Source organism: Eumetopias jubatus, unplaced genomic scaffold (genome assembly GCF_037043125.1).
Source record: "Eumetopias jubatus isolate StellerSeaLion01/CBP00866 unplaced genomic scaffold, mEumJub1_p1.0 scaffold_6, whole genome shotgun sequence".
Lineage (NCBI taxonomy): Eukaryota > Metazoa > Chordata > Mammalia > Carnivora > Otariidae > Eumetopias > Eumetopias jubatus.
Window position 1 is genome coordinate 52994255 of NW_028274812.1, and position 17279 is coordinate 53011533.

A 17279-nucleotide genomic window follows, 5' to 3' on the forward strand; every position below is an offset into this window, starting at 1 on the left:
ACTATACCCTCGATGTTATTTGTTCACTCTTCTATACTTACATTATACTTCTATTTAAGAAATTGTTTCAAAGTACCTAGGTAATCCTGAAGCATCACTTGATTTAAGAACCACTGATGTCTTTAATTTTAGTAGTAGGGGTAGGATATAGAGATTTTGGTTTGTTTCTTTGACTTTTTAACATTGTGCCATGTATTTATTGATTTGATTTATTTGATCTATTTATTTATTTTAGAGAGAGTAGGGGGAAGGGGCAGAGGGAGAGTTTTAAGAAGACTCTGCACTGAGCACTGAGCCCCACTAGGGGCTTGATCTCGTGACCCTGAGGTCATGATCTGAGCCAAAACCGAGAGTCAGATGCTTAACCATCTGAGCCACCCAGGCATTCCCCCCAAAAATGTTAATAAGTAGTGGTGACATATTAACTAGTATTTGGGTTGTAATAATTAAAAAGGCATATTTTGGAATGGTGAATAAAATCAGGATTTTTTGTTTTTTTGGTCTTTTTTAGATTTTATTTACTTGAGAGAGGGAGAAGGAGAAGCAGACTCCCTGTGGAGCAGGGAGCCCAACTTGGAGCTTGATCCCAGGACCCTGGGATCATGACCTGAGCTGAAGGCAGACACTTAACCGACTGAGCTACCCTGGTTCCCCAGTGGATAAAATGGTTTTTACAGACTTTATGACTTCTTGGCAACCTTCTTATCTTTTTGAGAGGCAGATAATTATAATTCTTTGCTTTTTTTTTTTTAAGATTTTATTTATTTGACAGAGACACAGCGAGAGAGGCAACACAAGCAGGGGGAGTGGGAGAGGGAGAAGCAGGCTTCCCGCGGAGCGGGGAGCTGATGCGGGGCTCGATCCCAGGACACTGGGATCATGACCTGAGCTGAAGGCAGATGCTCAATGACTGAGCCACCCAGGCGCCCCTAATTCTTTGCTTTTTAAATGTTAGTTTGGGCCATAGCCCTGACATAATTTTAAATTATTGTTAATACTGGATTTCTTACATAGATCTTATGAGAATAGTTGATGTGTTTCTAGGAGCCTGTGTCTTTGCTTCAGATATATAATGAAACATAGGTTGTACAGTTTTCACAGTTACATGAATGCAATTGAAAAGACCAAGGTTACTCAAACTCACCGTCAGCATTTACTAATAGTAGGTACCTATACAGATAGGTAAAGATTATGGCTCAGTTTATGGTTCTTGCCTGATGGACTTTAGTTTTACTTGTCTCTGATCTTGCCTGTCTCTGATTGCTGTTCCTCCAAATAAAAAATTGTCATTGTATACAAATGGCTGAGTTTGACACTTTTACCTATTAGGTAAAATAACAGTAGCTAGGCAGAAAATAGTGGTTTCTAGTTTATGCTCAGTCTGAGCAATTTAGAACAACTTCTAAAATTAAGGGGAAAAAATGAATGTCAGGATGAGAGAATACTAAATGTTGCCTTTTAAAAGTTTCCAAAGTTTTGGTCATCTTAAATAAGTTAACCATATTTAAGTCTGATTTATGTTTTTTTTTTTAATTTTATTTTTTAAGATTTTATTTATTTATTCATGAGAGACAGAGAGAGAGAGAGAGACAGAGGGAGAAGCAGGCTCCCAAGGAGCAGGGAGCCTGATGCGGGACTCCATCCCAGGACCTGGGATCATGACCTGAGCTGAAGGCAGACGCTCAACCATCTGAGCCACCCAGGCGCCCAAGTCTGATTTACGTTTACTTTCAGAATTCACCACTTTATTTCTCTCTGGATAAGTCTATAAAGCAGTTTAAATGAAATTCAAAGTAAAACCTATAAGGAATTTTTGCTTTAATTTGCCTCAGTAGTCTGGCTCTTGTGCATATTCGTCAAGCGGATAAACCTTAGAAATGGCTAGAACCAACTGTTTTATTTTTTTTTTTCTTAAAATATAATTGACATGGGACACCTGGCTGGCTCAGTCGGAAGAGTTAGTGACTCTTGATCTCCCGTTTGTGAGTTTGGGCCCCATGGTGGGTGGAGAGCTTACTTAACTAAATAAACCTTAAAAAAAAAAAAAAAGATACAGTTGACATATTACATTAGTTTCAGGTGTACAACATAATGATCCCATATTTGCATACTTTGTGAAAGGATTATTGTGATAAGTCTAGTTAACATCTCCCACCATACATAGTTAACAAAAAATTTTTCTTTCTTGTGATGAGAACAGAACCAGCTGTACTTAATGCCCCTCATGCACAAACATAAAGCTAATCTGTCCAGTTCTGTGGCTTCAGCTTTTGTGGTAATTTCTCTGTGCTGTTTTTCTGCTTCAAAGTTATTTTCCTGTTCAGAGATGTTTATTAACTCCTGGTGCTAATAGATACATACCTTAACCAGATACTCAGGGCACAGTTTAACCTTATCAGTTTTCCCATGATCTGTGCTTTAGAATACTCAGCATGTAGTTCACACTGTTCTCAACTGTCTTCCTACAGTATGGCTTACTCCATGTGTTAAAAGAATACTGGCCAAATCCAGTATCAATTCCTTTGTGCTTTTATAACACAAATGGTATCATACTGTATATACTGTTCTAAAACTTTTTTTTTAAGATTTTATTTTTTTATGCAATCTCTACTCCCAACGTGGGACTTGAATTCATTACCCTGAGATCAAGAGTCACATGCTCAAAAAAAAAAAAGTCGCATGCTCTGAAACTTCTATTTAACACATATCAAGCAGGCTTTCTGATCAGCCTATGGCTGAATTTTAGTTTGTAAAAGCTGTATATTTCATTTTATGTTTGTAACAGTTTAATAGATTTTGTTTGTTTTATTATTACATGAACAATGCTTAAGTAAACTACATACCGATATATTTTTGTCTATGTGGAAATATTTGTAGGATTAATTCCTAGTGGAATTGTTGGCTTAAAAGATAAATGCCTTTATTTATTATTATTTTTAGTTTCAGAGGTAGAATTTAATGATTCGTCAGTTGCATATAACACCCAGTGCTCGGGGCACCTGGGTGGCTCAGTCATTGGGCATCTGCCTTCGGCTCGGGTCATGATCCCAGGGTCCTGGAATCAAGCCCCGCATCAGGCTCCTTGCTCCGCGGGAAGCCTGCTTCTCCCTCTCCCACTCCCCCTGCTTGTGTTCCCTCTCACTGTATCTCTCTCTCTCTGTCAAATAAATAAATAAATAAATCTTCAAAATATAATAAAAAAATAAAGTATTTAAAACAAACAAAAAGTGCTCATTCCATCAAGTGCCCTCCTTAATGCCCATCACCCATACCCCATCCCCCACCCACCTCCCTTCAAGCAACCCTGTTTGTTTCCTACAGTTAAGAGTCTCTTATGGTTTGCCTCCCTGTTTTCATCTTATTTTTAAGGTACACGCATTTAAAAGAGTGATAGATGTCACCAAAATGCCCTCCTTACAGGTTGTACCAGTTTTCACTACCATCAGCAGATTTTTCAAATGTCTGTCTTTCTCTCTCTCCTCATCATCACTAGGTATTAAAATGTAATACCTGCCTGTCTGAGTGAAAATGGGATCTTACTGTTTTAACTAGCATTTCTTGTGTGAGTGAAGTTGAACATTATTGGCCGTTAGTCTTTCTGTGTTCTGCCCATTTTGTCAGGTTATTCATCTTTATCCTTAATTGGTCTCTAAGTTTTTTACATTTTAATAAAATTATCCCTTTGTTTTATGTTGCAGATATTTTGTCTACAATTTGTTCTTGGTCTTCCAACTTTTTTTTTTTGGTTTATGGTATATGGTAGTTTTAACCACGTAAATTTAAATGTTTTGTGTGCTTGTCCTTTAACCTCCCTGATATATTATAAATTTCAAAAGGGTTAGGGCTCCATCTCAGGCATTATATTCCCCAACTTACCTAGTAGCACTAGCCCTTTTATAAATGTTCCCAAATTGTAAAAATAGTTGTGAGTCCTCCTAAAACTGTAGTAAAAAAGTAATCATCCTTACTCTTCTCTATTTAGAAAACCAAAATGAACCATTTTATGAGGGTTAAATAAGTTGAAAGTGACCGATCAAGAGTTTATAATCAGCAGGGCTTAAAGAAAACGCCTCCACATTTTTTCATTTTTATTTTGATCAAGTTGAGTTGAAAGATGTTGGTGTTGATCAGGAGGAAGTTAACTGGCAAACTTGCCACTCCAAATGTAATGGGCAAATAATATTAAGAATTACGTGATGTGACTTTATCAAAACTTGAAAGCAGTCTTCATGTAAAGAAAAATCATAGCCAGAGAGCAAACTAAATACAAAGATTTTCTTTAACTGTGACCCTTTTTTATATATAATCTTATCATTATTAGCCAGTCATGGACTTTTTCTCCTTCCCACTCCCCTCTTATTAAAGTGAATCAGATATAATCATGATTGTGTCAAAAGTTCAAAAGGGAAAATGGAAGGTAAAATGAGCTGAATTGGCACTCTTCCCTCAACATTGTACCTGTAAGCTTGATATGTTGTTTCAGAGATTAACTTTATGGACTTCCGTACCCAGAAGTATGAAAATTCTTAGGGAACTCTTTTCACAAGCTTGATCTTAACATATTGAATAAAGAGAGCAGCTAATCCCTTTTGTAAAGTAATTTGAGAGGAGGGAATTCAAAATGTAAAATCTCACCTGCAGAAAACACTCAATTCTATAAAAGCCTTTCTATCTTTAGACACTTACAAAGACTTAATATTTTAGTGCGGAAGGGTGAACTTGGTTAAAAAGCCAATGGGTGAAATTAGAGAGAAATAATCCAGTGCTTTCTTTCTGGGAATTATCATCCTGCTCCCCAGGGGACCTAATTTTATTCCCTGTGGGGAATGAGAATACCCTTCTGTACAGCAAGCCAGCATCTCTAAATATAAGCTTGACTTTTAGTATAATAAGAGTCTTGTTATGTGCAATTTTGCTCTTAGTCATTAATACAATGAACAAATGTTGTGGTTACCTGGGAAAGAAAATTCAAGTGCTTTTAAACCTCTTGTGAGATTTGGTTTCATGCTTGAAACCTATCCAGTGTTATGCCCAATAGCATCTGTAGATTCCAAGCTATAAGGTATACAACACGGAGAAGTTAATACACTTTGGAAAAAATTGAGACCTACTACAAAATGGGTTTAAGACCCTGAATAAAAAGCTTTTCTTTTGCTGAATGACAATAACTTAGCAGTGGCATTAAGTTTAACAAATGATTGACATTTTCTTAAGAGTAAGGTTTACGTGATGGATGATGTCCTTTCTGGTGACACTTACCTTTTATTTTTCAGCTGTAAAACAGTTTGCTGTTCTACAAGTGCAAAGACCAAATTAAAAACAAAATATAATCTAAGAGTATATAGTATTAAACAGCATTTTCAGCATGGTATGTATGGCATTAATTGCCATATAAACTTTGTGATATGTGCACTTTAAATTCTATTCTTGATAATAAAATCATGGTGGTATACTGCTTCTGCTAATAGTCCTTAATCCTGGTATAGTTTAATCTCTTGTTATAGGGATCAGAAAAAGATAATAAAAATCTTTCTTGTTACTTTTAGAAGTTGACATAAGTGGTCCTTGCAGTCTTATAAGGGATAGTCTCCGTTCCAACGTAACCCCAAAGTACTGGGCATTACGTTTTCAATTCTTCAAGTTGCCCTCAGCCTATAAAGCTGTGGGTCTCTGAACCTGATCTAATGTGTATGACTGTTGATTTCCTACTAGTAGTAACAATGCAGACATTAAACAGTCTCCCTGCTAGTTTCTGGCATTTTTAGAAGAACATTAAGCATAATCCTTTATTCATTTCTTTCGTTGTGAAACTTCTAATCTAGTCATAATAATAAAGTATTTTGTATATCATGTCAAAGCAGTTAAGGTCTCTTTTCCCTGTGAGCATTGTATGGTAAGGTACTATCAGAGCTGCTAGCTTTATCACACCCCTGTTCAGTTGACATTTCTACAGCTCACTGAAATTGAAAAAAATGGCCCTTATTTATGTAACTGACCACAGGCAGAATGACCTTACCTAAAGCCTATGTGCAGACATGCATTTTAAAAGTTGTACTCCAGTGTAAATAATATACTTGTTTAATGTTTAGCCAAGTTTTATTTTGTTAGAGGTAAAATGTCGTCGTAATAACTTTATGATTTTCTTATCTTAAGGTAACCAGACTTGCCGTATTATCAGTTTGATAAACAGATTCCCCACCCCAGCCCTGTTTTTGAAGTCCCTGTCCCATGCTTCAACTTAGGGGTGATTTTTTTTTTTTTTTAATTTCAGACAAATCTGCCTATTTTCAAGCTGAAGGAATCTACTGTTAGAAGAAGATACAGTGACTTTGAATGGCTGCGAAGTGAATTAGAAAGAGAGAGCAAGGTAAGAATTATTTGTAATGGGATTTTAAAGCCAAACACTGAATTTTAATTAATTTATTTTTTAAAAGATTTATTTATTTGTTTGACAGAGAGAGACACGGTGAGAGAGGGAACACAAGCGGGGTAGTGGGAAAGGGAGAAGCAGGCTTCCCGCAGAGCAGGGAGCCCAATGTGTAGGGCTCGATCCCAGGACCCTGGGATCATGACCTGAGCTGAAGGCAGACGCTTAACGACTGAGCCACCCAGGTGCCCCTAAACACTCTGGATTTTAATGTTTTAAGGACCTTTCAGAAAACTTACCTTGAATGAAGGGGATAAAAGCAAGTATAGCTTCTTTTTTTCTAGTAGCTCAGTTTTGTCTTATTTTATGGGAGATGGGTGAAGTCTGTAATTTTTCCTTAGAACTCGTTCTTCTCTTGTCTACTTTAATGGCCCAGTTGAGGCCTTTGCTGACTCACACTTGGATAACGCTTACTTCTCAGAAGTCTTTTGCTATTACTTCCTTCCTTTCCCTCATCTTCCTATTCAGTCTTGCCCCCCCACCCCACACCTTGCCAAGTTTGTCTTCCTCAGTACATCTCATATATCATTGTATTTGCAGTTTTTTTTCTTTTACTGACTCATAATACATATTTTCATCATCACACGTGTACATATAACAAAAGCTTCATAAACCAGTACTTACTCTGTGATAGTGCTGATATTCTTCAGCTTAGCTTTTTTAAATGATGGCCATGGTCTGATAGGTTACTACATGCAATTTAAAAACACTGTTGTATACCTTGGTGTAAGAGTCTTCTCTTAAAATTTAGTGGCTTTGGCTGCAAAAAAAAAAAATCAAGGCAGGGCAAGGTCTCATTCTAATGTCCCTAATTTCAGCCCTGTTTCAGAAGGACATCAAAAGTTGATATGTAGGAGCCCTGAAGTAAGGCTAGCTTATGTCCATTTCTAAAGTCTGATAAGTTGAAATGGAAGGAAAACTTCCTTAACCAGATACTTGTGGCTGGATACAAGAGCGATATATTACACAAATTATAGCATTCCATTGAAATGTAAAGGAGTTTTGCTCAAAAGAATATAAAAGTATAAAATATCTATGAATAAAACGAGAAATGTAAGACCAATGTAAAGAAAACTTTAAAACTTCACTGAAAGATAAAAGCAGAACTTAATAAATAAGAATACTACATTCATAGTTTGGAATATTCACCTTTGAAGATTCATTTACTCTATAAACATTTGAGAGCTATTCTGTATGTTCTATGAGTTATAGATAGAGCTGTGAACACATTAAGTCCCCCCACTTTCATGGTCCTTACATTCAGTTGGGGAAATCGGGTGGTGGTGAAGGGGTAGCAGAAAAAATAGTAAGATATATAGTATGTCAGATAGTGATACTCTCTAAAGAAAACGAAAACCAAGGGAAGTAGGGAGTGGTAGGAGAGTATTCTTTTATAGAGTCGTCAAAGGAAGGCCTCACTCTTAGAGGTGACATTTTAACAGTAGACATGATCAAAGTAAAGCATTATCTCCTAATTCTGATAGAAATCTTAGTGGGGTTTTTTATAAACTTGCAGATTTATATATGAGCTTTACAATCAAAGAGAACACCAAGAAGAGTCAAAAATTATTTTCAGCATGTACTGAGCACCTGCAGGCATCAGAGTTTCTCTTGAGGCTGTAGTAATTAAAACAGTCAGGTATTGCTTTAGGGATAAGCAGATAGATTAGCAGAATGTAATAGAACTTAGAAGCCTACTTGCATGTTTACTGGAAATTTAGTTTGTAACACAGATAACATTGTCAGTCAGTAGGGAGAATAATTTATATTCAGTAAATGGGGTTGAAACATTTGGCTGTCTATTTAGGAATAAAAATTTATAACTCACTGTGTATAAATTATAGATGGTTTGAAGTTCTAAATGTACAAAACAAGTTAGGAAAGTTTTGGGTAACGAAATTATTTATGACCACAGGGAAGAAGTCCCAGCTTTATTGAGATATAATTGACAAATAACACTGTGTAAGTTTAAGGCATTTGTTATATGTATATATTGTGAAATGATGACCACAATAAGCTTAGTTAATATATCCATCACCTCACATAGGTTTGTTTTTGTTTTTGGTGGTGGTAAGAACATTTAAGATCCGCTGTCTTAGCAACTTTTAAGTCTATAATACAGTATTGTTAACTATAGTCACCATGTTCTACATTAGATCCCCAGGACATTTTATAACTGGAAGTTTGTGGCCTTTGACCAGTATCCTCCATTTCTCCCATCCCCCAACCCCTGGCAACCACTAACCTGCTACTCTGTTGCTAGGAGTTAGATTTTTTTAGGTTCCGCACATAAGTGAGATCATACAGTATTTGTGTTTCTCTGATTTATGGGAAGAAGTGTCTTTTTTTTTTTAAAGATTTTATTTATTTATTTGACAGAGAGCACAAGTAGGCAGAGTGGCAGGCAGAGGGAGAGGGAGAAGCAGGCTGTCCGCTGAGCAGGGAGCCGATGCAGGGCTCGATCCCAGAACTCCAGGATCATGACCCGAGCTGAGGGCAGCCGCTCAACCGACTGAGCCACCCAGGTGCCCCGGGAAGAAGTGTCTTGATAGGTTTTGGGCTTTGCTTAACATAGCATGTGGTGCACTAGAGTGTTTAATAAACATTTGGGACATGTAGATATCACTTATGGAAAAAATAATAGCTTCATTGACATATATATAATTCACATGCCATAGAATTCACCCATTTAAAGTAAAATTCACTGGCTCTTAGTATATTCACAAAGTTGTACAACAATCTCTACAGTCAATTTTTAGAACATCTTAATCATTCCATAAAAGAAATCCCATACCCATTAGTAGTCACTACCAGTTTCTCCCTCAACGCCTCCTCACCCAGCCCTATACAATCACTAGTTGACTTTCTGTATGGATTTGCCTTTTCTGGACATTTCATTAAATAGCATAGAATATGTAGTCTTTTGTGTCTGGCTTCTTTCACTGAGGGTGTTTTTAACATTAATCACTAAATCATTTTTTTTCCCTAATTCATTTCTTTTTCTTGCCAAATAATACTCTGTTGTATTGATATACATTTTATTTATCCATTCATCAGTTGTTAGACATTTGGGTTGTTTCTACTTTTTTAGTATTGCGAATAATGCTGCTTTGAACATTTGTGTACATGTTTTTATTTCTTTTTTTTTTTGACATATGTTTTTATTTCTCTTTAGTATATATGTAGGAGTAGATTTACTGGGTTCTGTGATAACTGTTAAACTTTGAGGAACTCCCAGACTGTTTTCCAAAGCAGCTGTACCATTTTTATAGTCCCGCCAGTGGCTGAGAGTTCCACTTTTCTCTATATCCTCACCAACACTTGCTATTATCTCTTTTTTTCTTTTAAGATTTATGTATTTATTTGAGAGAGCAAGTGTGTGTGCACGCAGGGGGGGAGGGGTGCGTGGGGGGAGAGAGACTCTCAAGCAGAGTCCCTGCTGAGTGCAGAGCCCCATTCGGGGCTCAGTCCCACAACCCTGAGATCATGAGCTGCAAGCTGAGCCACCCAGCTGCCCCTACAATGATCTGTCTTTATTATAGCTGCCCTAGTATGGGTGAAGTGCAGGGTCATTGTGGTTTTGATTTTCATTTCCCTGAGGGCTGGTGATGTTGATCATCTTTCTAGGTACTTATCGGTCATTTATAGATCTTCTGTGGAGAAATACTTTTTTCAGATCCTTTGCCCCTTTAATAGAGTGTTTTGTCTTTTTATTATTGAGTTGTATCTAGAATATATAAAAACTCTTACAAGTCCCTTATCAGATACATGATTTGCAAAAATCTCCCATTTGATGGATTGTTTTCACATAATGCTGTCCTTTGAAGCACAGTACTTCACTTTTAGTAATAGATCAGTTAAGTATCTGAAGGGTTTAACCTGTGTGAAAGTTGTACTTTTATTACAGTATTGCTAAGAACAATTAATCAAATATTTTTGTTTAAAATTAATACTTTTAACCAAAATCTGTTATATGAGGCTAGAGAGTAGGTGGTATTTAGTGTTTACTGGTCATTATGGTGAAATCTTTTAGCTTTTAGTTTAGTATGCTGGCCCAAATATCTTCCTGTCTACTTCTCACCCCACATGTACACAAATATCTTTGGATTAATGACTGTTAAATTGGTAAGAACTCTAACTAGATCTTTTCAGACTCCTTAAGCAAAAGTAATTTGATGTTGAAGAGGATCTTCGGAATTTTAGCGGAACAAGCCACTCATGATTTTTGTTAGCTACAGCCTGTTACCTACAACCTCACCATCCATTTCAGTGACTATTTTGAATATTATGTGAGGAAGAACAAATTTCTGAAGATAATACATAGTAATCTTAAGTTTCATGCTAAATTATGCCCTGAATTAATGGTAGTTATTTGTTTAGTACATTGGTTCTAGCTTATTTTTTAATAATAGCTTTATACATACAGATGTTTTTCCCTGTGCATCAGATAGCCATTCTACTGGAGCTCAGTTAGTGGTCATGATCTCTGCTTCTCAGTTGTAAGGTCCCTGCAGGTTTTAACACCCAACTTCACAAATGCTAATGTAGGGAGAGATTCAAAAATGCTAAGGCAGAGTTATGGAGATAAATCTTTAGATGTCTTAATCATTGGTCATCTGGGGAGAAGAGTACATCTAGGAAGGATTTAGGAAGTTCATGTCGGGCATTTGGTTTTGTGTTTCTTTTTTGCTCTTATTTTGTTCTTTGCTGTTCTGTATGAAGTTGTGTTGATCTTTCCTTTTTTTACCCTGCTGGATTATTGTTTAGGATAGAAACTGCATCAAGGGTTTAAAATTTTTAGAATACATACAATTTTATTACTGTTTACTATTTATATCTCTTCTTGTCTGAATTGTTTGCTTACACCTTTTCTCTGTTTTGTGTAACATATGGGTCCAGCTAAGTGGTTAGTCATTTAACAGATATTTGAGCTTCTGTTGTGTACCCAGCCTTTCTTAAAATAACCATAGGAAGCCTGAACAGGATCCTTATTTGAATGCATTAATAGGATAAATTGGTGGCTTTCCACCAGGGGCAGTTTTGTCCCTCAGGAGACATTTGACAATGTCTGGAGACAGTTTTTATTTTCACAACAAGGGGGTGCTCCTGGGTGCTACCCAGTCTAGTGGGTAGAGGCCTAGGATGCTGCTAAACATTCTTCAGTGCACAAGAAAGCCCTCCCCACCCCACCCCCAAAGAATTATCTGGTTCAAAATGTTAATAGTGCCATGGTTGAGAAACCAAACTAACATGTGAAATAAACAGCTATGTGCTGTTTAACCCAAACAGATATTTGAGCTCCAGGTAATTCCTAGAAGAGAGATCAGTGTAAGTTGGCCCTAGAGGACAGTTAGGCTTTGAAGGGGAAAATTAGGGTATTCCTGTGTAGGAAGAAAGAAATGACAGGTCCTTGGGGAGAGAGAGGTTAATGGATGTGGGAGAAAGTTGGCATGTTTCTTAGCCTAGAAGATGGAAGAATGGTGACAGAATTGTTGATGATTTTATTTTTTAAATGCTGCTCAAACACAAATAGGAAAGACTATATGTAGATGGTATGAGGTGGAGGAAATAGACCACAGAATTATCTTCCCATGCTGGAAAGAATTTGTTAATACTTCATTTCTTGGTGTGATTGAAAGTTGATTTTGATCTCTGCAGTCTCCACTGTGAGAAAGCGTTGTCTCCCCTAAGTGGCCTCCAGATTGTCTGGAGACACCGCAGCCTTTATTGCAGCGTTGCTGGAATGTTCTCTTTGTACACTTGTGCCTCGACACGTTCAGCAGAAATGGTAATTAAGTTATGGGCCATGCCCTTGAGGAGCCTCCGTCTGCTGGGCTATTCTGCATTTTGGTTATCTTGCATCCAAACACTGAATGTTTTTTCTGTGTGTTTTTACTGATTTTCTTTTATATTTAAACTGGTTTAACAGTGGAATGGCTGTCCTAGGGAGCACATACTTCGTCTTCATGTTGTGCTGTCCAAATTTTCACAGCCCTGTCAGCATCTTCAAGAACTTTCTTTCCTGTATTTTTTCAGGTTGTAGTCCCCCCGCTCCCTGGAAAAGCGTTTTTGCGTCAGCTTCCTTTTAGAGGAGATGATGGAATATTTGATGACAATTTTATTGAAGAAAGGAAGCAAGGGCTGGAGCAGTTTATAAACAAGTAAGTACTTTCTGTACCTCGAGGTGTAAGAGGGAATAGTGTTCCGAGACGACTTCAGGTGAATACTGGTAATTTAGGTATTAAGCTAAACGGTAACACTACTTTTCTTTTTGGCCATTTCCCAACTAACTTTTTGTACCATTTAAATAAAGTAGAAGTATATAACAAGTTGAAGATCATGTGATAAATATTAACACACTTGAGTGATTAAAATGAGTATCTTTGTGTTGACCTAAGTTTTGTATTTGAATTTCTTGGTTAATTTATGCAAATTACATTTAAAATTGCAGCATGTAAAAAATACAGTTTTACTTATGATTTTTTCTCATTTAAGGTATGTTCTAGCATGAACAATAAAACTTACAGTACACTTGCAATCATTTTGTTTGATTGCAGATGGAGGTTATTATCAGCATGTCTTGTGTAAAGGTACACATTTAAAATTTTCATGGCAAAATGTAGTTTTTCAACATGTAAGACCTGAGATTGTTTTACTTTAGAAACTCTTAAAGCAAAATCTCTAGCTTTTAATTTTACTCCTTTTGAAATATAGCCATTTTTAAAAACCAAAGTAATAGAATTATGCCAGGAAAAGGGAGGGGTCACTATAATTGTGCATTGGCCTTAAATTTGACCAAATAAGGTCAAATACTGGAGAATAATGGTTGTGTGAGCTTAGTATTAATCAACACTTCAGTTTTTATCTAGTGATAAAGATGAAGATCTGTGAGTGGTTAAACAGGAGGGAAAGTTGTACAAAGCCTTTAACTTTTAGTTATCTGCTGTAGCACGTTAACCTTCGTTGTCTTACGAACATGTTTTCCTTTGGGAGAAGGCAGTGCTGGCAGAGGTGTTTTTTAAATTCAGAAATAGAAGTCTGGTTACCCATTTTCATCTTATGTTTAGTCTGCAATGGAAACCTTTAAAGCAAGCAAAAAAGAAGAAGAAGAAAATGGACATTTATGCCTCTTTCTTAGTATTTTGAGCTTTTATTGAACTTCAGTATATTTCTAATTCTGATCCTGTGTCTCTTCTTTCTTTAAAATGGGTTCTTAGAATTAATGACATGTTTCACTTTGAACATTAAAATTCATTTAAGTTTCTTGTGAATACACCAGTTAATATATAAAGAAGTTAGTTGGGTACATTTTCCAGAAGCAGTGCAAAGCTAGCGATGAAATGTTTTCTGAATGACCCTAGTGAGCCAAAGGAAAGGAAGTATCTACCATCCGTTGATAGAGCACAGTCTTGTGAGCAGTGGAATAACACTTACTATTGCTAAATCGTACATGCTTTTTAACCTTAGAATATGTGTGTTTGACCCCCAGCCCCACTTTTGAAAAATACTGTTGGACTAAGTTTGTATTTTTTAATTCCTAGGGTCGCTGGTCATCCTCTGGCACAGAATGAACGTTGTCTTCACATGTTTTTACAGGATGAAATTATAGATAAAAGCTATACTCCATCTAAAATAAGACATGCCTGAAATTTGGTGAGAAGGGGCAAAACAAAAAACAAAAAAAAAACCTTTCCGTGACTATTATTCATATGCACCAGTGAAGAAGTTCTAACTAACTTTTAGCATGCTGCACAGAAACTGGTATAACATGCCTTCAGTATACTAACATTCATATGCTCGGTTTTGTTTTGTTTTGTTTTGGCAGTTGACAAGAAGTTAATTTGCTTTAGTGAAAATCCCTCATTCCAGCCTTTCTATATAAATAGCTCTTCCTTGCTGTTTTATTGTGGTACCCACTATCGCCTCACAGACCTGTTACTCCAGTATAACCCGCAGTGTCCTAACTAAAGTTACTGACTTGGTCTTATCTGCACAGTTTTTGTGTCCTGTTTCCTTCTTGAATCTGATTAACTAGAATATTTCTCTTACTCCTTTTTAATATGCGATGTCCCTTGACCTAATTTATGTGTAGAAGCACTACACCATTGGTTTCCAGTCCCCTATGTGTAAGATACACACTTGTGTGCAGAAAGTCTCTCTCTTCAGGCTTGTAATACCTTTCACGTGGAAGATCAGTGAGGGAAATCTTTATATTCTGTATAAAAACAAAATCAAATTTATATACTAAAATCATTTGTCTAAAAATTTAAGTTGTTTTCAAATAAAAATAAAAAAGCATTTCTGATGTGCACTGATTGTGTTGTCCCCGGCTGCTTTTCCCCTTTTATGGCTGTTCTGCTTAACTCACTGTTGAGAGGGATTATTTACGAACTATATACTTCTCATTCCTGTAACTCCATTCCTCTTAAACAGTGGTGGTATCAAATAGGCTACGACCCTTTGAATTGGGGTATTTTCTTTTATACAACAAAAAAAGTGATGTACTAAAAGAAGCATTCCTTAAAGCTTACTGAGTTGTTATGAAGCACTTTGTCTATTTGAAAAATGCTTTATAATCTCAAGTCATTCTTCTTAAAAGGCTTTTTAAGATAAGTCAGTACCGTGCCTCCTGTTTTTCAGAGGAGTTTTTTTCCTAGTTCATCTGAGTGACTTGTTTAAACACACTTAGGAAGGGTATAATAACCCTTTTCTTGGTCAGCAGATTCATGCTTTTTCTTTAATTTGGTTTGGGATCGTGGCACACTTTATCCCCTTTAACTAAGGGAAAAGGGCACAGAGTTCTAGCCCGTGCATGACTTGTGTAAGTGATAAGAAACCAAAAAATGCAGGACTCCTTGCTGCCTAACTTGTGTTGTAGCCAGACCTTTGCAGCCAGAATGTGGTCTCTAATTTGAATCTGTACAGCATCTGGTGGTATGGGGGGACCTGTTGTGACCCAGAGTTAAACCCCAAGGTAAGGAAAGTTTATCCTCCCACTCCAGAGCGGTCTCCTCTGGAAACAGGTCCGTCCATTTGAGAGGACACCAGCTTAGGTCTGGGCCAAACTAGGATATCCACCAAGCAGGTTGGAAGTCCTAGGAATTAGAGCTGCCCTGTAAGGCCTTTTGTTGCTTAAATAACATTTCACAATCCCATGTCCGGACATTTCAATTACTACAAATTAAGAAAGCACAAAGCTAAACAACAGGTGAACTTTATTTCAGTGAGCTAGAGAAGTAACATCAAAGGCTGTCAGTTTTTGGTATGCAGAACGGAGTAGTGGTAGCTCTGAATTAACTCCTCTCAAGCAGTGGTTTTCAAGCAGGGATGGTTTTGCCCCCAAGTCACATGTAGCGATATCCCAAGACATCTTTGGTTGTCACACTGGGGAACACTGCTGACTCTAGTGGGCAGAAGTTAGAGATGCTGCTGAGCCTTCTGCCACGCACCGGACAGCCCTCCTACGGCAGAAAACCGCCGGGAGTGCAGAGGCTTCCACTCCCTGTGGAATTCTTTTGATTTTGGTCGTTTGTGGACAAGGGAATAATGTGGTTTCGAAGGGGTCATACTGGCCTGTTTACTTTTAACCTCTACAGTTGCCTAAGGGCAGGCATGCTCTTAGAAAGTTGAAGGTTTCAAGTTAGGTGAAAAGTTGCTTACCTCAGGTGATATGTTTTTGCCTGATGTGGGAAAGTACTTCTCAGTGTTTTCTCTTAGAGAATTGAAACCATGGTCCATATTAAAATGACACCTTTGGGGCGCCTGGGTGGCTCAGTTGGTTAAGCGTCCCACTCTTGATTGTGGCTCAGGTCATGATCTCAGGGTCCTGGGATGGAGCCCCCAGTCAAGTTGAGTCAGGCTCCTCGCTCAGCAGGGAGTCTGCTAATCCCTCTTCCTCTGACCCTCCCCCCATACATGGGCGCACGCTCGCTCTCAAATAAATCAAAAAAAATAAAAATGACATCTTTAACCCTGTGAAGTAACAATGCAGGTGCTATTAACTCTAACCATATAGGTGGAGGTTCTAGAAGCCCTTAAGGGTCTTCCTAAGAGTAGAAGTTAATTTGGCAGTGAGTTGTGCTACAAGATTCTCAGGTTCTGTGTCCTTAATAATTGGTTATTAATAATTTGTTACTAATTGCCTTGTCTCAGCTGTTAGTTGTGAAGGGTCAGCATCAGTGATAAAGGCTTTAGTAACTTATAGTTGTGGAGAACTAGATGTAAAATCCTTAGGACAGCAGTGTCTGGGACATGTGAAGACTTACTAACAGTTATCTGATGGTGGTGGTAGTCACTGATACAGCAGTAGCAGCAAAGGGTATCCTTAAACCCATGGCAGTTCCTAGATAGGTTTATCTGGTATTTGGCTTCCTTCCCAGAGGTTCTGCCATCATGACCCTCGGTGGTGGTGAGGACCTGGCGGCGGGGGAGATGCTGGGGAGGATCTCCTCTTTATCACACCCTGGGGCTTCTGGGCTCAGCCCCTTTGTAGACGAAAAGTCCTTGCCCTGTCGCTTCAGCTTGCTCTGCCAGTATTTTGGTTACAGGAGTGAGGATAAACACAGCCAATGGAAGGGGGAGGCCGCTGACCTCTAGACCTGCACAGATAGAATTTGACATCTGGACGGACAGATAGCGTAGCGCACCGCCTGGCATGTGGATGAACTGCTCGGCGGGTGCTAGCTGTGAAGATTACAGCGTGCCAGTGTTTGGGCTGAGAAGTGAGTTAGAAACTGTTCTAGGAGGATGAAGTATAAGTCTTCCTCAGTACTTCCTTTGTGATCTCTGTCACGGAGCTTCCCGGGGAAGTGAATGATACCGTCTCTCACACGTGAGCAGACTGAGGCCATGC

At 37.8% G+C, this 17279-nt stretch overlaps 1 protein-coding gene across 2 annotated transcripts in view; it reads left to right on the forward strand.

Annotated features, from left to right (window-relative positions):
- SNX3 (sorting nexin 3) overlaps positions 1 to 14725 on the forward strand; it is a 46403-nt gene extending 31678 nt beyond the window's left edge. For both annotated transcript variants that reach the window (XM_028104178.2, XM_028104177.2), the window contains exons 2-4: positions 6272 to 6367; positions 12464 to 12588; positions 13969 to 14725. In XM_028104178.2, coding sequence (XP_027959979.1) covers positions 6272 to 6367; positions 12464 to 12588; positions 13969 to 14074 — 327 coding nt within the window. In that variant the 3' untranslated portion in view covers positions 14075 to 14725. The remainder of the gene's footprint in view (positions 1 to 6271; positions 6368 to 12463; positions 12589 to 13968) is intronic.
- The last annotated feature ends 2554 nt before the right edge of the window (positions 14726 to 17279 follow it).